General features: G+C 35.1%; 1 protein-coding gene across 2 annotated transcripts in view; it reads right to left on the minus strand.

The window, feature by feature from the left end:
- HDX (highly divergent homeobox) overlaps positions 1-25,049 on the minus strand; it is a 190,866-nt gene that overhangs the window by 43,004 nt on the left and 122,813 nt on the right. For both annotated transcript variants that reach the window (XM_006943850.4, XM_019824034.3), the window contains exons 6-7: positions 13,234-13,441; positions 3,349-3,425 (exon numbers count right to left, since the gene is read on the minus strand). In XM_006943850.4, coding sequence (XP_006943912.3) covers positions 3,349-3,425; positions 13,234-13,441 — 285 coding nt within the window. The remainder of the gene's footprint in view (positions 1-3,348; positions 3,426-13,233; positions 13,442-25,049) is intronic.

Raw genomic sequence — 25,049 nt, forward strand, 5'->3', positions numbered from 1 at the left:
ATGATTTCTTCAAGTACCCCTTCAGCACCTTTCCCTCTCTCTTCCTCCTCTGGGATACCAATTATGCGTATATTATTTCTTTTTAGTGTATCAGTTAGTTCTCTAATTTTCCCCTCATACTCCTGGATTTTTTTATCTCTCTTTTTCTCAGCTTCCTCTTTTCCATAACTTTATCTTCTAGTTCACCTATTGTCTCCTCTGCCTCTTCAATCCGAGCCGTGGTGGTTTCCATTTTGTTTTGCATTTCATTTAAAGCGTTTTTCAGCTCCTCGTGACTGTTCCTTAATCCCTTGATCTCTGTAGCAAGAGATTCTCTGCTGTCCTCTATACTGTTTCCAAGCCCAGCGATTAATTTTATGACTATTATTCTAAATTCACTTTCTGTTATATTATTGAAATCCTTTTTGATCAGCTCATTAGCTGTTGTTATTTCCTGGAGATTCTTCTGAGGGGAATTCTTCCGCTTGGTCATTTTGGATAGTCCCTGGCGTGGTGAGGACCTGCAGGGCACTTCCCCTGTGCTGTGATGTATAACTAGAGTTGGTGGGCGGGGCCGCAGTCAGACCTGATGTCTGCCCCCAGCCCACCGCTGGGGCCACAGTCAGACTGGTGTGTGCCTTCTCTTCCCCTCTCCTAGAGGCGGGATTCACTGTGGGGTGGTGTGGCCCGTCTGGGCTACTTGCACACTGCCAGGCTTGTGATGCTGGGGATCTGGCGTATTAGCTGGGGTGGGTAGGCAAGGTGCACGGGGGCAGGAGGGGCGGGCTTAGGTCGCTTCTCCTTAGGTGATCCACTTCAGGGGGGGCCCTGTGGCAACGGAAGGGAGTCAGATCTGCTGCCGGAGGTTTGGCTCCGCAGAAGCACAGAGTTGGGTGTTTGTGCGGAGCCAGCAAGTTCCCTGGCAGGAACTGGTTCCCTTTGGGATTTTGGCTGGGGGATGGGCGGGGGAGATGGCGCTGGCGAGCGCTTTTGTTCCCCGCCAAACTGAGCTCTGTAGTCCGGAGGCTCAGCAGCTCTCCCTCCCTTTGTCCTCCAGCCTTCCAGCTTTCCGAGCAGAGCTGCTAACTTATGTCCTCCCTGAGGCTACGTGGCGCTTGCTGTGGGAACACAGTCCGCCCAGCCCCTCTCCTTTTGCAAGCCAGACTCGGGGGCTCTGCTTGGCCGGAGAGCTGCCCCTCCGCCCCGGCTCCCTTCCACCAGTCCGTGGAGTGCGCACTGCCTCGCCACCCTTCTACCCTCTTCCGTGGGCCTCTCGTCTGCGCTTGGCTCCGGCGACTCCGTTCTGCTAATCCTCTGGCGGTTTTCTGGGTTATTTAGGCCGGTGTAGGTGGAATCTAAGTGATCAGCAGGACGCGCGGTGAGCCCAGTGTCCTCCTATGCCGCCATCTTGCTGCCCTTCTAACTAATTGGAATTTGAATAACAATTTTTAAAAAGTGGAGAACATACCCTGAATGACCATCCTTAATACTTTGCCTATAAGGATATGTAACCATAGCTTTCTGCTGCTGATTAGAGATGACTCTATTTTGTTTTTAATTAAAATAATTATAAACTTGATGTTTAATCATATCAGTTTTCATCAGACCTGATTTTACACTTTCCAAATTTTTTTTAGATTCTGTATTTGTATTGGTTTGGGGGTAAAGAAGATAAGTAATCCAGGGACGAAGGCACCAAGAATCACTGGATATATATGCGCATATAAATAAGTCTTATATGTCTTTGTGCTTTGTCAAAATTTATCTCTAAAAATCAATTGTTTTTCAAAAATTAGGTCCCTAAGTGACTTCGGTCATCCCATGCTATGACTTCATTTATTATTTCCAAATGTCTGCTGAGGGGAGATCCAATGCAGAGAAATTCAGAATAAAAATGAACATGTGTTTAGGGCAAAAGGTTTTAATTTGTAAATAATTGTATATAGCTTGTACAGTACAACTCAAATATAGAGCAGAGGATATTATTACTTCATGGTATGTATGTTAACACGATTAATATTGTGGAAAATAATTATTACTAGCTATCTAAAGAAAACATGGCTTTGCATCAAAATCAAAGCTTGTTTTCCTATAGTCTATTGAGTTGTGTTACTAGGGTCAAACATCAACTTAAATCAGGACTGAGATCAATAAAATGTAATCCTAAACTATATTCTGCACGTGGAAAACACTGTTATATATTGTTGAATTTAACAAAAAAGAGCAAAATTGTATTTTATGTGTCAACTTTTATTAAGGAGATATAGAAGAATCAGAGTGTCATAATTTTTGCAAAGGAAGCCTGGGTAAATCATGAAGCTACACCCATTTTGTAACACAAAAATCCATTATAGGGACCATTTTTTTAAAGATTTCAATCAAGCAAAAATTAATAATTCAAAAGAAAAAAACAAAAGCAAAATGGCATTTGCTTTTGGTTTTGACTTTAATATTATCTTGATTTCTGTATTACTTGATGGAGTCAAAATATAAACAGATGCTGCTAAAACAGCTGTTTGGAGAACATTTCTATATATCAGTAATATTTACATTTTCACAAAGCCCAGTTTAATCTGCATACAGTCTGTCTCTGCCTGTTACCCAGTCTTTTAATATCGTCCTTCTCTCATTAGAGCAATTTTTAAGAAGACTAAAAGAGTCTAATACAACTAGAAAGAAGGTAAGTTTCCAAACATAGTAGAGATAGGTGTGGTCTGAACAGACAACTCTGAATCAGGAATCCTTGGATACAAGACCCAAACTAACAAGGGCTTCCTTCATGGTTTCAGGCTAACCTCAATTTTATTTCTTCCACCTGTTAAATGAGAAGAAATCTGCTTTTTGCTGAATGTGTTAAAGAAAAGTAACATGTATAAAATGTCTATGTGCAGTAAGCATCAGATTTTTATATGTGCAAATCTCTTCTTTTTTTAAAAAAAATTAATGCTTATTTATTTTTGAAGGAGAGACAGAGCACGAGTGTGGGAAATTCAGAGAGAGAGGGAGACACAGAATCTGAAGCAGGCTCCAGGCTCAGAACCATCAACACAGAGCCCAAAGTGGGGCTTGAACTCACCAACTGTGAGATCATGACCTGAGTCAAAGTTGGATGCTTAACTGAGCCACCCAGGCGCCCTACAAATCTCTTCAATCAAAAAATTTGAGGCACAAATGACAGTGCTTTAAGTTTCATTTCTTAAATTCTCAAAGATATATAAATTCATTGGTGACAGCTCTGTTTTGGCTTGTGAAGTGGAGCAAGATTTTATTCTGCTAACACCAGTATCATTACCAAAGGGAAACATATCCTTGAAATCCATCATGTGGGAAAGAATCCATCATGAGGAAAGAATTTGAAAATGTACATACCACATTATCTGCGGATACTGCATGGTGGTCCTCCTCCTTATGAACCCTTGCCTCATTTGGAACTTCATTGGACTCTTCTATAGAAAAAAAAAGGCCACAGTTTCATTTTCATTCCTCAAAATTTTATTGAGAATACCTTTCTCAAGATCACTTAAATATTTTTTCTTATTTTAAAAAGGCACAAATGATATATTCACATCATATATGCTGTGATGAGCAACTGTACCTCTAACAATGCATTCTAGGAAACAAGTATGGATAGATGGCCACTACAGTGTTGTTTATAATTGAAAAATAAATGGAAATAACCTATATGCTTAACAATGAAGGACTCAATAAATCACTATAAAATACAATAAATACTATAAATACAATAAATACTATAAAAATGAAGAAGAAGAATTGATAATAAAGAAAATATTCACAAAAAATTGGAAAGTAAATTAAATGAAGGTGACAAAACCTACTATGTAGGTACAGTGTGATCTCAATTTTGTAAAAGTAAAAGAAGTGTACCTTTTCATAGAGGAAAAAGAAACAAAAAGAATGATGTTATTTAATACCAAAACACTGACATTGTTATTTCTGGACGGAATTACAGGAAACTTCTATTTTTCTTCATTTTGTTTAGTTTTAATTATTTTTTTAATGTTTCTTTATTTTTGAGGAAGAGGGAGAGAGATAGAGCACAAGCTGAGGAAGGGCAGAGAAAGAGGGAGACACAGAATCTGAAGCAGGCTCTGGGCTCTGAGTCAGCACAAAGCACAATGTGGGGCTTGAACCCATGACCCATGAGATCATGACCTAAGCCAAAGTTGGATGCTTAACTGACCCAGGTGCCCTTTAATATTTTGTTAATTCTTATTTCAATTAGTTTAATCATATTTAAATATTTTTACAATGAATTTGTATTACTTATAATAAGTGAAAGATGATAATTTTTGAATACATGATATAAAACTATAAATACAGAATTTTCTAATTTTGTGAAAAGGCATGTGACGTGAACACACACACACACACACCTGCATATATGCAAAGAAAACACTGGCAAAAATACCCACACACTCCTATTTTAAGAATAGTTATTACTGAAAGATAGGACTGTTCTAATTTTTCATTGTATTTTTTTTATTTTCTATAATAAACATGTATCTCTCATATGATAAAAAATCAATATTCTAAAAATATGAAAAAATAAACAAAGGAAAATAAATTCAGAAAAATAAGTCTATTAAAAAGTCTTCTGTGCTGAGCTAGGGAAAGTGGCTGGTTCACAGCATAGGTGTCTACAAAATATTGTCCTGTCTTAGATTATCCCCACCTCTACTCCTTAGTAAAACAAGACAGTAATATTTCTCCATTTTCTTTTTGCACAGTCATGGCATGTAGATTATTTAGATAAACACTAGTGGAAGCTCTCAGCCTTTTGGGAACTGATGCTTTATTTCACCATAGAAAACAGAACAAAAATATTTATCAGTCCTCCCAGAATTTTTCCAGATCCATTCCTTCCCATGGAAAGATGTATAGGAGTGCCCTGTCTGAGCATGGAGGATAAACAGAAAAAAAACATGGCTAATTGGGGAACTCCTATGAGTATATACATCATTAGAGTTTAAGATATACAGAAAAATTTCACCAGAATTTTAATGCAAATTCCACCATAAATTCAATTTGTTTATGTCTTTAATTAGTTATTTTCAAGTTTTTATTTAACTTCCAGTCAGTAAACAGGGTAATATTACTTTCAGGTGTACAATATAGTAATTCAACACTTCTATACAACACTCAGTGCTTACCACCACAGGTGTACTCCTTAATCCCCATCACCTATTTCACCCATCCCCTCCCCACCTCCCTACTGGTAACCATTAGTTTGTTCTCTATAGTTACTTAGTTTGCCTCATTCTCCCATTGTTCATTTGTTTGTTTCATAAATTCCACTTATGATTGATCAGATGGCATTTGTCTTTCCCTGACTTATTTCACTTAGCATGATAATCTCTACCTCCATCCATATCATTGCAAATGGCAAGATTTCACTCTATTTTACGGCTCAATAATTTTATATATATATATATATATATATATATATATATATATATATATATATCACCCTTGGGCTACTTCCATAGTTTAGCTATTGTAAATTAGTGCTGCAATAATCATAAGGGTGCATATATCCTATCAAATTAGTGTTTTTGTATTTTTTGGGTAAATACCTAGTAGTGCCATTATTGGATTGTAGGTTAGTTCCGTTTTTAATTTTTTGAGAAACCTCCATACGGTTTTCCACAGTTTGCATTGCCACCTATGGTGCATGACGGCTCATTTTTCTTTACATCCTCCCTAGCACTTGTTTCTTGTGTTTTTGATTTCAGCCATTCTGACAGGTGTGAGGTGATATCTCATTGTAGTTTTGACCTGAATTTCCCTGATGATAAGTGATGCTGAGCATCTTTTCATGTGTCTCTTGGCCATCTGTATGTCTTCTTTGGAAAAATGTCTATTCATGTCTTCTGCCCATCTATTAATTGGATCATTCATTTGGGGGTATTGAGTTTGTTAAGTTCTTTATATATTGGATACTAACCCTTTATTGGATATGTCATTTGCAAATATCTTCTGCCATTCCATAGGTCACCTTTTAGTTTTGTTGTTTCCTTCACTGTGAAGAAGCTTTTTATTATGATTAAGTCCCAATAGTTTATTTTTGCTTTTGTTTCCTTTGCCTCAGGAGACATATCTAGAAAGAAGTTGCTACAACCAATGTCAAAGAAGTTACTGCCTGTGTTAACTTCTAGGATTTTTATGGTTTTGGGTCTCACATGTAGATCTTTAATCCAGTTTGAAATTACTTTTGTGTATGGTGTAAGAAAGTGGTTGAGTTTCTTTTGCATGTAGCTTTACAGTTTACCAACACCATTTGTTGTGATTGCTTTAAATGTGTAGATTGCTTTGGGTAGTATAGGCATTTCAATAATATTTGTTATTCCAATCCATGAGCATGTGATGATTTTCCATTTGCTTGTGTCATCTTCAATTTCTTTCTTCCATGTTTTATAGTTTTCAGAGTACAGATCTTTTACCTCTTTGGTTAGGTTTATTCCTAGGTATATTATGGGTTTTGGTACAATTGCAAATGGGATTAATTCCTTGATTTCTCTTTTGCTGCTTCTTTATTGGTGTATAGAAATGCAACAAATTTTTGTGTGCTGATTTTGTGTACTGCAACTTTGCCAAATTTGTGTATCAGTTCTAGCAGTTTTTTAATGGGGCCTTTTGGGTTTTCTATAGAGAGTATCATGTCATTTGCAAATGGTGAAAGTTTGACTTCTTCCTTGACAATTTGGATTCCTTTTATTTCTTTTTGTTTTCTGATTGCTGTGGCTAGGACTTCCAGTATTGTGTGTTAAATTACAATGGTGAGAGTGGACATCCTGTCTTTTTCCTGACCACAGAGGAAAAGATCTCAGTTGTTCCTCACTGAGGATGATGTTAGTTGTGTCCTTTTCATATATGCCATTTATTATGTTGAAGTATGCTTCCTTTATATCTACTTTGTTGATTGTTTTTATCATGAATGGATGGTGTATTTTGTCAAATGCTTTTTCTGCATCTATTGAACACCAAAAATTAAATTTAGTTTTTTTAAGTTTATTTATTTATTTTTAGAGAGAGAGCATGAGCAGGGGAGAGGCAGAGAGAGAGAGAGAGAGAGAATTCCAAGCACACTGCTATCAGTGTGGAGCCCAATGCAAGGCTTAATCCCATGAACTGTGAGATTATGACCTGAAGCAAAACCAGTAGTTGGATGCTTGAGGTTATGATTTCATGGTTCATGAGTTTAAGCCCCACATCAGGCTCTGTGCTGACATTGTGGAGCCTGCTTGGGATTCTCTCTCTCTCTCTCTCTCTCTCTCTCTGTCTCTCTCTCTGTTCCTCCCCCACTTATGTGTGCTTGCTCTCCCACTCTTTTTCTGAAAATAAATAAATAATAAACTAAAAAAAAGTCAGATGCTTAACAGACTGAGCCACCCATGTGCCCCTCAATTTAATTTTTTAGTAAAAGAATGATGCTTATATGGAGGAGACTTTATTCATTACTTAGATATTTCATGTCATATGTAATTAGCCACTAAATGAAATGAAGTGGGGGAGTTGTCATCAGGTTTAGCTGCAGAGCTGATATTAGTACTAATGCTGCCAGAATAGAAGTTACAGCAATCATCAGTAAGATCATTATTGGTGTCATTCCTTATAGGCTTGCCTTATATTTCCGTTCTTAATTGCTCATAACTTTATACACAGCTTTGCTTTACCGGCAACATATTCATACAAGGTTTGATTATTTTATAAGATGTAAATAAAAACTATTTGGAGGATTTCTAAAATAAAAAGGTATGAAGTGATGCAGCTAATTAAGGCATGTTTTATTTTTTACAGATAGCTTCCACATTACTGAAAGTTTGAAAGTTAAATACAGTTGATGTGACTGCTTATTCCTCAGGAAAAGCAGCTCTGCAAATTGGAAAATAAATAAATAAGCAAAGTTATTAATCAGTGAAAATTCTAGAGGGCATTCTATATATTAGGGATACACTCACACTATGTAATTATGCATAACTATATTTTATATGCATATATATATAATAGATATAGCTAAGAAGATTTGTTAAAATATTTAACATTATAGATGTTAACCTTTGTCATACTTTAAACAATTTGATTCTCAGGATAGTAAAAATCTTTAAAATTGCTCAACCATACATATATTTTAGTAGACACAGAACTTTAAGGAGCTGAGTCATCTATTACTTTTTCTAGAGTTTGCCAGGTAGCTTTACCACATCTCTTTTCTCTTCACTTCCACACAGGGAAAGAAAAAAAAATGGGAGAGGTGAGGGTGGGAGATAAAAGGTGGAAGCTAGAGGTAAGTCAAAAGCTCTGTATCAGAGAAATACCTATTCTCTCAGAGAAGAAAAAAAATGGAAGTGAAACTGCTAAAAGGTCAGCAAGCACTTTTTGGTGATTTTGGCGAAACCTGCCTTTTATTGTGCTTGAAAAATGTAATGCTTCTTTTAGCTTGTAGAGTGTTTTCTAGGAAAATTTAACATAATTTTTAATTGATTTTTAACACGTAAAATGTAAGCCCTGCTTTAAAGACATTTTTCTTTTTCTTAGACATTTGGAAGACAGAACTCATTGGAAATAGTGAGCAAAAAGGCTCTCCTAGTATTTTAAGACTATTTTCTGCTTTTCTGCTCCAATTTCTGATGAGAATGAAAAGGTTACTATGCAGCTGTAAAAAGTAAGCCACTGAAGGGACTCTAGGTAATATCACTTCCCATCAAGTGTTTTTTGATTCATGCATTAAATTCTTTCTCTCTTCTTTCTCATTAGGCCTTAATTACTATGTCACCTGTCTAGAAAACACACTATTAAATGACAAAGGATGTCAGTGTAGGAGCAGTGGACCATTAACAACCTTAAAATTAAATCATTTTTCCCCTATTCACTACTTATTTTTTAAAAAAATCCCTTTTAGGTGGGGAAGTGGAAGTAGTGGATTGAAACTCCCTTTCAGGGGCTTAGGTAATTTGCTTTTATTAGAATATTTCCTGGGGCGCCTGGTTGGCAGACTTGGTGAAGCATTCGATTTAGGCTCAGCTCATGATCTCATGGTTCCTGAGTTTGAGCCTGGCATTGGGCTCTCTGCTGGCAGCACAGAAGCAGCTTAGGATACCGTTTCCTTCTCTCTCTGCCTCTCCCCCATTTGCATTTTTTTTCTCTCTCTCTGTCTGTCTCTCTGTCTCTCTCTCAAAAATAAACATTAAAAAAAAGAATATTTCCTCATAGTTCTCCCACCCACCCATAGAAACACACAAATCCCCATTATCTTTCAAATAGCTGCCAGTCATCATTCTCTACCCATGGGGGAGGGGAAGGAAAAACAAAAGAGGTTAGAGTGGGAGAGAGCCAAAGCATAAGAGACTCTTAAAAACTGAGAACAAACTGAGGGTTGATGGGGGGTGGGAGGGAGGGGAGGGTGGGTGATGGGTATTGAGGAGGGCACCATTTGGGATGAGCACTGGGTGTTGTATGGAAACCAATGTGACAATAAATTTCATATATTAAAATAAATAAATAAATATCTATTCCTAAATCACTGAAAATATTCAAGTATTACCAGGCACATACAATTTAGTAAAGACTAATAGTCTTTGGTAGCAGACTAATAGAAGTTGGTCCATTTTTGGTTTAATGGACCAACTAGATTATAAATAAGGGACTTGGAAAAGATGCAACATCTTCTCCTTTTTCTTGCTTCACGGTTTTCTGTACACTAAATCCTGTTATCATCTTCATCAAAGCCAACAGTAAATGTTGGTAAAGACACAGAGAGAGAGAGAAGGGGAGGGGAGAGAGAGAGAGAGAGAGAGAGAGAGCAGTTGAATATTCACACATCTTTTCAAAGACTTAGTATTAAAATACATGGCCCTGGCAATACCAAGAGCTTTAATACCCCTTTCATTACTCAACCTAATGCAATCTGTTTGCCTACCCCTCGCAACACACATTGCTTTTGAAAGAAGCCCTTAAACACCCAATTCAATGGTTTCTCATTGTTTCTAAAGTTTATTTTAATATTTCTGCTTTATTAAGGTGTAATTGGTGTACATAAAATGCACATAATAAATATAAACAATTTGGTGAGTTTGAACATATCAGTACTCATGTTACCATCACCACAATCCAGGTAATGAACATATCTATCACCTTCAAAAGTTTTCTTGTGTCCCTCTTTTTTTGGTAAGAACAACTTAATGATTTACCCTGTTAAGTTTTCTTTTTTTAAGTCTATAGCCCCTTATTCCTAACTATATGCAATATGTTTTTCAACAGTTATACTCCAGTTGTATAACTGTAACTTTATATTCATTGAACAACTCCTCATATTCCTCTCACCATCCTCTGATACTACCATTATATTGTCCACTTATATACCTTTGACCATTTTAAATGCCTCATATGAGAGGACTTTCTACTCACCTTCCAAAAGATGATATAATGACACTTCTTTCTTCTGAAATCTCTCTCTTTCGTTGGTTTTAATAATATCATAATATCCTGTTTCTCCTATATCTGAATGTTCTTTCATTGCCTCCCTTTTCTCCCCTAGCCCCCAAATCTGGATATTTCTTAACATACAGCCCTTGTCTATCTTCCTTTCTTGTCTTCCATTTTCTCACTTAACTAAATCTTCTATTTCTATGGCTAGACATTTGTTCAGCCTCAATGTGAGTAGCTCCTATATTTCTTTTCATATCTTAACTCCTTTTCTGAGTTTCAGACCCACATTATCCATTGGTCTGCTGGACAGCTCCACATTGATATCCTGACATCATCTAAAACTCAACACATGGAAAACTGTTTCTATCTTTCCACATTTTACTATCCATTTAATTCAGTACCAATAAAAAAAGCTTAAATGATATTTGGCAGGAGGGATTGGGGAAAGGTATGATTAAGCAATTCTAAAATTAATCTAGAATAATCTGTGCTGCAAGAACTAAGAAGAGTAATCAGAGTCCTACCAGATATTTAGATATTTTATAAAGCCAAAATCATAAACAATCAGATCAATGTAACAAAATAGAAAATCCAAAATATATATAGATACATATATGTGTGTGTGTGTGTGTGTGTGTGTGTGCATGTGTATGTATAAAGCTTGATAAAAAGCTACAAGTAAACTCACTAGTAAAATGCTGGATTATTTAACGTATAGTGTAAGGGCAACTGGTTAACCATTTGGAAAAATAAAATTAGGTATTTTCCTCACAAATATTAAGTAAAAATAAATTCTATGCAGAATAAATATCAAGTTGTAAAAATGAAACCATAAGATATAAGATGATATATAGGGTTATGTTTACATAATTGTGGTACAATGAAGAACTTTGTAATCTTAATACCAAAGTCAGAAATCATAAAGAAAAGGACTGATATATTCGGCAACATAAATATTACAAGCAAAAGTTCTGGCATGAGAAAGTCCATAATCAAATTTAAAAGGCAAAAATTAAACTGGAAACTGTATTGTTAATATTCTGATCCAGTAAAATAGAAACAAACAAAATGGGCTATTGCAAGATTCTCTCTCCCTTTGTTTCTCTCAGATGCAAAAATACTATATATTGTATGATTGCTTTTATGTGAGATACTCAGAAAAGACAAGTTTATATTATCAGAAAGCAGATCTGTGGTTGCCTGGGTTTGGAAGTGGGAATGAGGATTGATTACAAGTGGGCTCAAAGAAATTTTTTGAAGTGGTGAAAATATTCTAAAGTTGGATTTTACTGATGGTGATAGTTGCATACTCTATATAATTTACTAAAACTGATTGAATTCTACATTTACAATCAATGAATTTTATGATATGTAAATTAAACCTCAATATAAGTGTTCATTGAAAAAGTACATCCAATTATTTGAATTCTCATTAGGGAAAAACTAAGAAATGTTATAGAAATGACCCAGGCTAATTCCTTTATTTTACAGATGTGTAACTAAAGCTCCATGAATTAAATGTTTTGCCTGAAGTCACATAATCAGCTAGTGGAAGATCCAGGACTTGTACTGAGGTTGCCTGACTACTACCCTGGTGCATATCACATTATATCATATCCTTTTTTATTATAATACATTTATAACATTCAAAGCTAAATTGGTTAGAGTTTCAATGAAATAAAAACAATCATGTACTTAATTATAATTATGGATTGTTGTAATAAACAACATTTCTAAATGTGAGAGATCGTTATTGTGGTACATAAGTGTTCCTTGTGATGACTCAGTGTGGGAGACTCTTTAGGTGGAGGCATTAAGAATAAAATAAAAAAGATAAAGGACAAAGAGTGTTGGTGAGGATATAGAGGAAAGAGAACCTTTGTACATCATTGGTCAGAATGCAAATTGGTATAGTCATTATGGAAAAGAGTATGTAGGTTCATTAAAAACCTAAATATAACTAAATATATACTAAATATATACTAAATATATACTAAATATAACTAAATATAACTAAAAAATATAACTACCACATGACCCAGTAATCCCTCTTCTGGATATATAACTGAAATAAATAAAATCAGTACCTCTAAGAGTTATCTGTGCTCCACATTTTTTGCAGCATTACTTATAGTAGTCAAAATATGAAAACAGCCTAATTATCTGTTGACAGATGAATAAATAAAGAAATTGAGATTATATAATATTATATTTAGATTCCCCACATAACTGAGATTTTATATACTGTATATATAATGCATGAAGAATGAACCTGGAGGACATTATGTTAGCTGAAATAAGCCAGGCACAGAAATAAAAATACTGCATGATCTCACTTATACATGGAATCATAAACAGTCAAATGAAGCAGAGAACAGAATGGTAGTTACCATGGTGGGGAGATCAGGAAAATGGGGGAATTTGGTCAAAGGATACAAATTTGCAATTATGTAGGATGAATAAGTCTAGAGATCTAATGCATATGATTATTACAGTTAACAATTCTATATTGCATTCTAGAAATTTGCTAAGAGTAGATTTCAGGTGTTCTTACCATACACATAAATGGTAGCTATGTGAGGAGATGGATATGTTAATTATTTTGACTGCAGTAATCATTTCATTATGTATATATGTGTATATACATTTCAATAAAATAAAAATAAATAAAAATAAATCAATTTATTTTCAAACTTTTAACCAAATGTTTTGAGAACTTTAGATGTGAAATGCAATTAGCTGAAAAGCAAGTTAAAAATCCATCAAAGCTACAAAGGCTATTATTAGGAAGTGCAGCATATAAAATACCTTGAGAGCTTCCTTCAGACAAACAGATGGATACTTCATCATTTCTGTCATTATCCTCCCCTACTTCTGGACCAGCTTCCTCTCCTGATGTGAGTGCAGACAAAGAACCAGACTCAGGCTGCTCAGAAAAATCAGCAGGGCCTCCTCTTGGAGGTGGAACTTCAATCCCCATTAAACGATATTTCCTTCTTCTATTCCCAATCCAAGTCTTATAAGAGAAATACAAAAGGAATTTTTGTAAACATAGAACCTTTAGCAGGTTTGGCCATTAAAATAATAAATGGATGCTGCATAAAATATGATTATAAATAAATAGGTACCTAGAATAAGAAAATTTAATTATCAGTCAATAAGCAAAAATAAAAGTATGCTTTTATTTTAAACATACTATTAGCAGAAAGGTAACATTTATCTAAATATTCAGACATTCAAGAAACATGCAGCCTATTGCAGGACAATTTTTTTAGACTTTATTTTTTTTCATTTTTGAAATTGGTCATTTTACTGATTTTACATACTATAATGTACAAAAATGTCAAATACAATGTTGAATAAAGGGCTAACAAAACATTTATAAGCAGATATTCATGTTTATAAAGCAAACATAATTCAAACAGAACAACCTTGAGGGGAAATTAAACAAAATATATTTAATATTTTGATAAATGACACTTAAATATCAATGTTATTTTTTGAGAAAGTACTTACTTAATATAAATGATTATATCTTTTAAAATTAGTTAAAAATTCACAAACTTTTGTTTTTGGTTTTGGTTTTCTTTTTCCGTAGAAATAACCCGCCAAATCTTTGAAACAAAACACAAATTAGTTCTTTTCTACAGGGACCAGACAAGTAGTTATAACTATAGTTCATATGCCATTTCCAACCTTGTTCTTCCTTGATGAAAATGTAACTTCTATTAACTTCAGCTCTTTAATGGTTACTTGGGTATTTTAAAATTTGTAAAATTTCATTTCATTGGACTCAGAACCAATTTTTAAAACTTTTTATAGTAAAATATTTTTAGATTCACAGGAAGTGGCAGAGGTAAATTCACTCAGCTTTCTCCAATTTATGTTTAACCTAATTGTTTCACAATAATTAAAACATTAAATTGAAATTACACAGTATGTATGTACACTTCTATGTTCCTTTATCACACTATTCTTCTTCTTCTTTTATCCACTATTCCCAACCACTGTCAACCACTAATCTGTCTTCCACATCTTTAATTGTGTCATTTCAAGAATGTTTTATGAATGGAGTCATAGTATGTAACTTTTTGAAGTTGGCTTTTATCACTCACCATAATTTTCTGAAGACTTTTTCTTTTTTTTTAACTTTCTTAATGCTTATTTATTTTTGAGAGAGATAGAGCATGAGCAGTGGAGGAGCAGAGGGAGAGGGAGACACAGAATCTAAAGCAGGCCCCAGGCTCGGAGCTGTCAGCACAGAGACCGACACAGGGCTCAAACCCACAAACCGCAAGATCACAACCTGAGTAGAAATCAGAAGCTTAACCGACTGAGCCACCCACGCGCCCTGAAGATTTTTTCAAGTTACATGTATCAATACTCCATTCCTTCTTATTGTTAAGTTGTATTACAAGATATTTATGAACTAATTTTTTTTCCAATTTATTTGCAATGTTTGTTTAATCATTCCCACATCAAAGGACACAAGTTACTTCCAATTAGGGGCCCTTAAAACTTCATGAACAGTCATGAACAGTAATGAACAAGCTTTTGTGCAGATGTTAAATTTTCATTTCTCCAGGACAAATGCTCAAGAATGCAAATGCTTGGCCATATGGTAATTGCATGTTTAGTTTCATGAAAAACTGTCAAATTGTTTCCAGAAAAGTTGTACCATTTTACATTTCTCCCAGCAATGTATGAAAAACCCAGTTTTTTTGGCATTCTTTCCAGCATCTGGTATTCTTAGTAATGAAAAAGACTATCATTTTCACTGGTGCATGCAGTGATAGATCCTTGAGTTCTTTTTTTTTTTTTTTAACTTTTTTTATGTTTATTTATTTCTGAGACAGAGAGAGACAGAGCATGAGTGGGGGAGGGGCAGGGAGAGAGGGAGACACAGAATCAGAAGCAGGCTCCAGCCTCTGAGCTGTCAGCACAGAGCCCAATGCGGGGCTCAAACTCACAAGCTGTGAGACCATGACCTGAGCCAAAGTCAGACGCTCAACCGACTGAGCCACCCAGGTGCCCCAATCCTTGAGTTCTTAATTTGACTTCCCCAATGCCTAGTGATGTTGAAAATCTTTTCATGTGCTTATTTGCTATCCATACACTGTCTTCATTGAAATGATTCTTCATGCATTTTGCTCATTTTCTAATTGACTTTTTTTTTAATGTTGAGTTTTAAGAGTTCTTTATATTTTCTAGGTAGGAGTTCTTATCAGAAATGTGGTTTTGCAATATTTTATCCCAGTCTGTAGCTTTTATTTTCACTATTCTGGTATTTTGCAGAAAAATAGTTTTTTTTTTTTTTATTTTGATGAATTCCAAGCTCTTGTTTTTTTTTTTTTTTTTCTTTTCTTTTATGGATTGTGCTTTTAGTGACATTTCTAAGAATACTTCACCAAGCCCTAGGTCCTAAATATTGCCTCTTATTTTATCTTCTAAAATTTATTTTATAGTTTTATTTTTTACATTTAAATCTGTGATCCATTTTGATTTCATTTTTGTATAAGGTGTGAGGTTTTGGTCAAGGTTCATTTGTGCCTAATATGGATATCAAATTTTTTCAGAACCATTTTTTCAAAAGACATTCCCCATTGAATTGCTTTTGCACCTTCATCAAAAATCAACTATGCTGGCTATACTTGTGCAGGACTATTTCTAATCCTTTTCACTGATCTGCATTTGTATCTTCCTGTGACTACCACACAGTCTTTTCTTTTTAATGTTTATTTTTGAGAGAGAGAGAGAGAGAGAGAGAGAGAGAGAGAGAGAGAATGAGTGGGGGAGGGGCAGAGAGAATCTGAAGCAGGCTCCATGTTCTAAGCTGTCAGCATAGGCTTGAATCCATGAACAGTGGGATCATGACCTGAGCTGAAGTCGGACACTTACCCAACTGAGCCACTCAGGTGCCCCACAGTCTTGATTACTATAGCTATACAATAAGTCCTGATTTTAGGTAGATGGATTTCTTCCACTTCAGTATTTTTTCCAGAATTATTTTAACTAAATTAACATATTTCCTTTCCATATGAATTTTAGAATTTTCTTGTCTACATCAAAAATATTGCTGAAACTTTTGTAAGAATTATGTTAAACTTTCATATCATTTTGGAGGAATTTACATGTTTACTCTGTTGAGTCTTTCAGTCCATTAACACAGATGTTTTTCCATTTATTTAGAACGTCTTTGATTTCTTTCATCAATGTTTTGTAGTTTTCAGCATAAAAGTCCTATACATGTTTTGTTAGATTTATATTTAAATATTTGATATTTTGATTGATTGAGAATGGTATTATATGCTTAATTTCAGTTTCAATATGTTCACTTTTTCCTATATATGCACACAATTGATTTTTGTATGTTGATCTTGTATCCAGAAACATTGTTAAACTCACTTACTAGTTGTAAGACTGTTTATGTAGATTCTTTCGGATTGTCAATACTGATGATTGATTGTATGTTACTTTTATTTCCTTTTCTTATTTTTTTGCATTAGCTAGAAATTCCAGTACAAATTGAATAAAGGTGGTCAAAGTGTATATTTTGTTTTGTCCCTGATCTCAGGAGGAAAGCATTACATTTTTCACCATTAAGCGTGATGTTAACTGTAAATTTTGGGCACTTGTAGATTTCTTTTGGAGGGCAGTTTTTAATGACAAATTTGATTCTCTTAATAGTTATAGGGCTATTCAAGTAGTCTATTTCATATTGGGTGAGTTGTGATAATTTACACCCTTTGAGGAATCCATTTCATCCAAATTGTCAAATTTGTCCATGTAGAGTTGTTTTAAAAATTCTGTTTATCCTTTTTCTACCTTAAAAGTATGTAGAATTACCCATTTCATTCCTAATATTACTAATTTGTGTCTTTTTTCTTTGCCACTCTGGCTAGATGTTTGTCAATTTCACTTATTTTTCAATGGACTTATATTTTTATTGATTTTCAAATTAATATTTATTTTTATCTTTTTTAAAAGTGTTTATTTTTGAGAGAGAGAGAGAGAGAGAGAGAGAGCAAGCAGGTGAGGGGTAGGGAGAGAGACACACACAGAATCAGAATCCAGCTCCAGGCTCTGAGCTGTCAGCACAGAGCCAGGTGCGGGACTTGAACCCATGAACCATGAGATCATGGCCTGAGCTGAAGTCAGATGCTCAACTGGCTGAGGCACACAGGTGCCCCTTATTTGTATCTTTTGACCATCCTGGCACATTTCTTTCATCCCCCAACTCCACACTCCACCCGACCCCGCCACTGATCGGGCAACCATCAATCTGTTTTCTGTATCTATTAATTAAAAAAAAAAAAACAACAAAATAACAGGCATTAGTATTTGATCAGTTTTAGATTTCTAGGGAAAAAAAGGCAAAAAAAGAGTTGCCATGTACCCTTCACGCACCCAGTCAATTTCCTCTGATTTAACATCATTCTAAAATTCATAAAGTGGATTTGTTACAATTGATGAGCAAATATTGATAAACTATCAAGTGAAATCCAGAATTTCTATTAGGGTTCATTCTTTGTGTTGTACATTCTATAGGTTTTGGCAAATATGTAATGACAGTTTATAACATTAAACTATCATTCAGCATACTAGTTTTACTGCCCTAAAAATTTCTGTGTTCCACCTATTTATCCTAACTCTCTCTCTCCCCACAAGTCGCTGGAAAACACTGATCTTTTTACTGTCTCTCTAGTGTTTTGCCTTTTCCAGAATATTATATACTTGGAATGATACAGCATTTATGTAGCCTTTTAACATTGGCTTCTTTCACCTAGAAATATTCATTTAAGATTTTTCCATTTTTTTCATGGCTTGATATCTTATTTATTTTTACTGCTGAATAATATTCCATTGTCTGAATGTATTTCAGTTTACTTATTCATCTATTGAAGGACATCATGGCTGCATCTAATTTCTTTTGTAATTAAATAAAGTTGTTATAAATATTTATGTGCAGGTTTTCGTGTGAACATAAGTTTTCAACTCATCAGGGTAAACACCAGGCAGCAAAACTAATGTATCATATGTTAAACTATGTTTACTTTTCTTAGAAACTGCCAAAATATGTTCCAAAGACCATGCAAATGTATCATTTTGCATTTCTATCAGAAATGAGTAAGAGTTTCTGTTGCTTTACATATTCTCCAGCATTTGGTGCTGTTGGGGGTTTGGATTTTGATTATTCTAATAAATGTATGTGGTATTTTATCTTTTTTTATTTGCAATTCCCTAATGATATATAATACTGTATATATTTTCATATGCTTATTTGTCATCTGATTAAATTCTTTGGTGAGTGTCTGTTCAGATGTTTGCCTATTTTTTAAAAATATAATTTATTGTCAAATTGGCTAACATACAGTGTGTACAGTGTACTCTAGGTTTTGGGGGTAGATTACTGTGGTTCCTCACTTACATACAACACCTGGTGCTCATTCCAACAAGTGCCTTCCTCAATGCTTATCACCCCTTTTCCCCTCTCCCCACCTCCCCATCAACCCTCAGTTTTTTCTCTGTATTTAAGAGTCTCTTATTGTTTGCCTCCCTCCCTCTCTGTAACCATTTTTTCCCCTTCCATTAGCCCACGGTCTTCTGTTAAGTTTCTCAAGTTCCACATATGAGTGAAAAATATATGATATCTGCTTTCTCTGACTGACTTATTTCACTTAGCAAAATATCCTCCAGTTCCATTCACATTGCTGCAAATGGAATGATTTCATTCTTTCATATTGCCATGTAGTATTCCATTGTATATATAAACAACATCTTCTTTATCCATTCGTTAGCTGATGGACATTTAGGCTGTTTCCATAATTTGGCTATTGTTGAAAGTGCTGCTATAAGCATCGGGGTACATGTCACCCTATGAATCAGCACTCCTGTATCCTTTGGATAAATTCTAGGTAGTGCTGTGGCTGGGTTGTAGAGAAGTTCTATTTTTAATTTTTTGAGGAACCACACTGTTTTCCAGAGTGGCTGCACCAGTTTGCATTCCCACCAACAGTGCAAGAGGGTTCCTGTTTCTCTACATCCTCGTCAGCATTTGTTGTGTCCTGACTTGTTAATTTTAGCCACTCTGACTGATGTGAGGTGGTATCTCAGTGTGGTTTTGATTTGTATTTCCCTGATGATGAGTGATGTTGAGCATCTTTTCATGTGTCTGTTGGCCATCTGAATATCTTCTTTGGAAAAGTGTCTATTCATGTCTTCTGTCCATTTCTTTCCTGGATTATTTGTTTTTCAGGTGTTGAGTTTGGTAAATTCTTTACAGATTTTGGATACTAACTTTTTTATCCAATATGTCATTTGCAAGTATCTTTTCCCATTCTGTCAGTTGCCTTTTAGTTTTATTGATTGAGATGTTTGTCCATTTTGAATTAGGTTGTTTATTTTCTTATTATTGGATTTTAAGTGTCCTTTGTACATTTATCATAAAAATCTTTTGAAAAAAATTCTTCCAGTTTGTGGCTTGTATTTTCATTCTGGTAAGAATGTCTTTTGCAGATTATAAATTTTCAATTTTAATGAAGTCCAATTTATCAATTTTGTAATCAAACTTGACTTTAGTGTATTTAAAAAGTTATCAACAAACACAAAGTCACCCAGATTTTCTTTTATGTTATCTTTAGGAGTTTCTTAGTTTTGCATTTACTTTTAGATATATCATCCATTTTGAGATAAGTTTTGTGAATAATGAAAGATCGATGTTTAGATTAATTTTTTCTTTCATGTGAATATTCAGTAGTTCCAGGACAATTAGTTAAAATCAATATCTTTTTGATAGAGGACCGAATAGGAGGACCCTGAACTCACCTCATGCCACAGACACACTGGGATAATACCTGCGTCTTTGCAAATAACTCTTAAAATGACCTAAAGATTTGAAGAACAGATATTCCATAGCTAGTCATAAAGAGATTGTTACATCAAAAATGGTAGGAGTGGTAAAGATGTGGTTGGGAACCAAACCCCCAGAGTAACTAACCACAAACAGAAAGGAATCTGCAAGCAAGGAGAAGTAAGATGAACAAACCACACAATAGGCAGCCTTAGTATTGGGGATCTACAGTGGAAAGAGGAATCTCCATAAATTCTGGCTTTGAAAACTAGCTGGGTTTACACCAAGAGAGTAAAAACTCAAGGTTGCTCAAGACCAGGAAAGCCAGATGGCAGTATAAACTCAATACCTTCTTTTAAAGAGCCATAATAATAAATAACTTCACCAAGAAATAAGAGGTGCAGCTTGAAAAGTTCCTGGGGTATCCATCAAAGAGACGTATTGAATAATCTGAGAACATGTGCTACAGGAAAAGAAAACTACAGAAGAATTCTCTAGGAACAAAAGCACATATGGGTACCACTGTTCTTCAACCTCAACACGGATAAAAGAATGCTTTTGGGACTCAGTTCTAAAACTCTCCTTCTTTGCCAGCACCAAGTGCTTCACCCTGGAATTTCTCTGTTGACAAACCACACCGACCTGCCTGCCATGGCAGGCACAACTTCCAAAGCTGCTCCCAACCACACCTGGTCTGCAGGTTTGGCCCACACCAGCGCCACTACAAAGTGACTCCACTCATGTGGAGGGGGTAACAAACCAACACACCAGGCACCCACAATTCCTGTAGCCAGACCCCTTAGCTGCATGTACAAGGAAGTGACTGATCCCTGAACTTCAGTGTATGTGGTCTTGGCAGAGAGGTTAATAGCACACTGATAGAATGAATAATGGCCTCACCCACCACCAGTCCTATCTGGCCTCAGCCAGAACTCTCAAAGGTGTGCTCACAGAGGGCAAAGTGGGTCATAGAAGCTATCTGGGATGAAGGAAACTATGCTTGGCCACAACAGGAAGGTGCATGCAACCCACACAGGGGATACCCCTGGGGCACCTGGTTCTGGTGACATGGGAGAATTGAATTATAGGGCACCACAGGACCTCTTCTACACAAGGCCACTACTTGAAAGATCAGAAGATATAGATGTTCTACCTAATACATAGAAACATACACACAGAGTTGGATGAAATGAGGAGTCAGAGGAATATTTCCCAAATGAAATAACAAGACAATCACAGTAAAGAGCTAAATGAAGCAAAAGAAATATGCCTGGTAAAGAGTTCAAAGTAATGGTCATAAAGATACTGAAAAGACTTGAGAAAAAAGAGTGGATACACCCAGTGAGAATGTCCACAAAGAATTAGAGAATATAAAAAAGAGTGAATCATAGCTGAAGAATTCAATGACTGACATGAAAAATACAGTAGAGGGAATCAATAGCAGATTAAAGAATGCAGAAAAATGGATCAGCGATCTGGAAGACAGGGTAATGGAAAGCGACTAAACTGAATAGCAAAAAGGAAAAAAAAGAATAATAAAAGGAGAATAGATTAAGAAAACTATGCAACACCATCAAGCATAATAACATTCACATTATAGAATTCTCAGAAGGAGAAGAGAGAGAGAAAGGGAAAGAAAAAATTATTTGAAAAAAAAAATAATAGCAGGACACTTCCCTAACCTGGGGAAGGAAACAGAGATCCAGGTCCAAGAAGTAAGAAGAGCCCCTAACAAGATGAACCCAAGGAGGTCCACAGCAAGACACATAATAATTAAACTGGAAAAATATAATGATGAAGAAAGAATTTAAAATCACCAAAAAACAAACAAAGCAAAACAAAACAAGACAAAACAACAACAACAACATCAACAACAACAACAAACAGTTAAAACAAGGGAAACCCCAAAAGGCTATCAGGTAATTTTTCAGCAGAAACACTGCAGGCCATAAGGGATCGGCATGATATATTCAAAGAGATAAAAGGAAAAAAAAAAAGCAAAGAAACCTACCCAGGAAAAACAACAACAAAAAAAGAGTACCCAGGAAGGTTATCATTCAGAATTGAAGGGGAGAGAGTTTCCCGGATCCTCCCCCTCAGAAAAAAAAAAAAAAGTTAAAGGAATTCATCACCACTAAACCAACTTTATAAGAAATGATAAAGGGATTTTTTGAGTGGAAAGAAAAGGCCATTAATGGAACACAGAAAATTAAGCAAGGAAATAATTTCACAGGTTAAAGCAAACATATAGTGAAAGGTAGTAGATTAGTCACTAATAAACTTTATAAAGCCAGTATGGAGATTAAACAGGAGTGCTGTTTAATGGTCAGGAGTGCTGATTCATAGGGGCACATGTACGCAAATGTGTATAGTAGTGCTTTCAACAATAGCCAAATTATGCAAAGAGCTGAAATGTCCATCAATTGATAAATGGATAAAGAAGATGTGGTTTATATATACAATGGAATACTATTTGTCAATGAGAAAGAATAATATGTTGTCATTTGCAACAACGTGGATGGAACTGGAGGGTATTATGGTAAGTGAAATAAGTCAGTCAGAGAAAGACAGATATCATATATTTCACTCATATGTGGAACTTGAGAAACTTAACAGAAGACCATGTGGGAAGTGAAGGGGAAAGAATAGTTTCAAACAGGGAGAGAGGCAAACAATAAGAGACTCTTAAATACAGAGAACAAACTGAGGGCTGATGGGAGGATGGGAGAGAGGGGAGAAAGGGTGATGGGCATTGAGGAGGACACTTGTTGGAATGAGCATTGGGTGTGGTTTATAAGCAATGAATCATAGGAATCTACCTCTGAAACCAAGAGAACACTGTATACACTGTATGTTACCTAACTTTACAATAAATTATATTAAAATAAATTAAAATAATATAAAACAATATGTAAAACTATTTAAGTGTATATTATTATATATTTGTATGGTGGGAATGTTATATGTACAGGGTACACCATTCTGTTAAACATTCATTCCACAAATATTACCGAACATCAAGTATGTACCAAACACAGTTCTAGTTGTGGAGTCTCAGTAGTGAACAACCAGGCATGATATATGTCCTCATGGAACTCAAACTTACAATCTAGTAAAAGTAGAGACAATAGAAATTTTGAGAAGAAAATATAAATCACAAAATCTGATCAAGTATTATAAAAGGAAAGAAACAGCTACAATATTTAACTACGACATAGTATACTGTAGTGAAGTGAACTCCTCCAAATTAACCTGATCCTAATTATTGAGAAAAAGGAAACATACAGATTCACAGATCCTTTCTAGCAAATCCTGAGAGTAAGACTGGAAAGGAGTAATCTGTATTTTTAAAGAGGTTTTCAAGGTAATTCTTATGATAGGGCATACATTGGTAAAGTGGAAATAGAAACAATATTAGATAATAATAAAAAGATTTGGCTTGTAGTCACTGACTAGCTGTGTGAGATTGATCATGCCATTCTTGACTCCATTTTAAAAATATATTGATGTATAATTGACATAAAACATTATGTTAGTTTAAGGTGTAAAATTTATTGATTTGGCATTTGTATGTATTGTGAAATGGTCACCACAAAAATCTAGATACCATCTTTCAGCTTAGAAAGTTAATAAAATAATATTGACTATATCCCTCATGCTGTACATTACTCCCTCATGACTTATTTACTTTATACCTGGAAGTTTGTTTTTAATTCCCTTCAACCATTTTGCTCTGCAAAACCTCCAACCCTTCTGGCAACCAACAATCTGTTCTCCACATGTAAAGATATTTTTTGTTTGTTTTTCTTTTTAGTTTCCACATATAAGCAAAATCATGCAGTGTTTGTGTTTCTCTGTCTGACTTATTTAATGTAGCATAATACCCTGAAGTTCCCCCATGTTGTCACAAATGGCAAGATTGTATTATTTTTTATAGCAGAGTATGTATGTATATAGTTTCAAACAGAGAGGGAGGCAAAGCATAAGGGTTTAAATACAGAGAACAAACTAAGGGTTGATGGGGATGTATATATGCAATATACACACCACCATCTTTTATATTTATTGATACATTCATGGAACTTAGGTTGTTTTCCATACCTAGGCTATTATAAGTAATACTACAATAAACATAGGGGTGCACATGTTTTCTCGCACTAGTGTTTTTGTCTTCCTCAGTTAAATAACCAGCAATGGAATTATTGGATACTATGGTAGTTCAATTTTTAAATTCATACTGTTTTCCATTATGGATACACCATTTTACATTCCCATAAACAGTGTACAAGATTTCCCTTTTCTCCACATCCTCATCAACACTTTTTTTCTTGTCTTTCTGATACTAGCCATTCTGACAGGTGAAAAGTGGCATCTCATTTTGTTTTGATTTCCATTACCATGAGTAGGGAGGTTCCTCCTGGTCATCTACATGTATTCTTTGGAAAAAAAGTCTGTTCAGGTCCTCTGCTCAGTCTTTAATTGGATTGTTTGCTATTTTTTTTCAAGTTTTTATTTAAATTTAAGTTAGTTAACATACAGTGTAATATTAGATTAAGGTGTACAATTTAGTGATTTAACACTTCCTTACAACACCAAGCACTCATCACAAGTGCACTCCTCAATACTGATCACCTATTTAACCCCTCCCCCAACTAACCCCCCCATAACTATCAGTGTGTTCTCTATAGTTTAGAGTGTGTTTCTTGGTTTGCCTCTCTTTTTTTCCCTATGCTCTTTTGTTTTGTTTCTTAAGTTCCACCTATGAGTGAAATCA

The sequence above is a fragment of the Felis catus genome, chromosome X, assembly GCF_018350175.1.
Source record: "Felis catus isolate Fca126 chromosome X, F.catus_Fca126_mat1.0, whole genome shotgun sequence".
Taxonomy (NCBI): Eukaryota; Metazoa; Chordata; class Mammalia; order Carnivora; family Felidae; genus Felis; species Felis catus.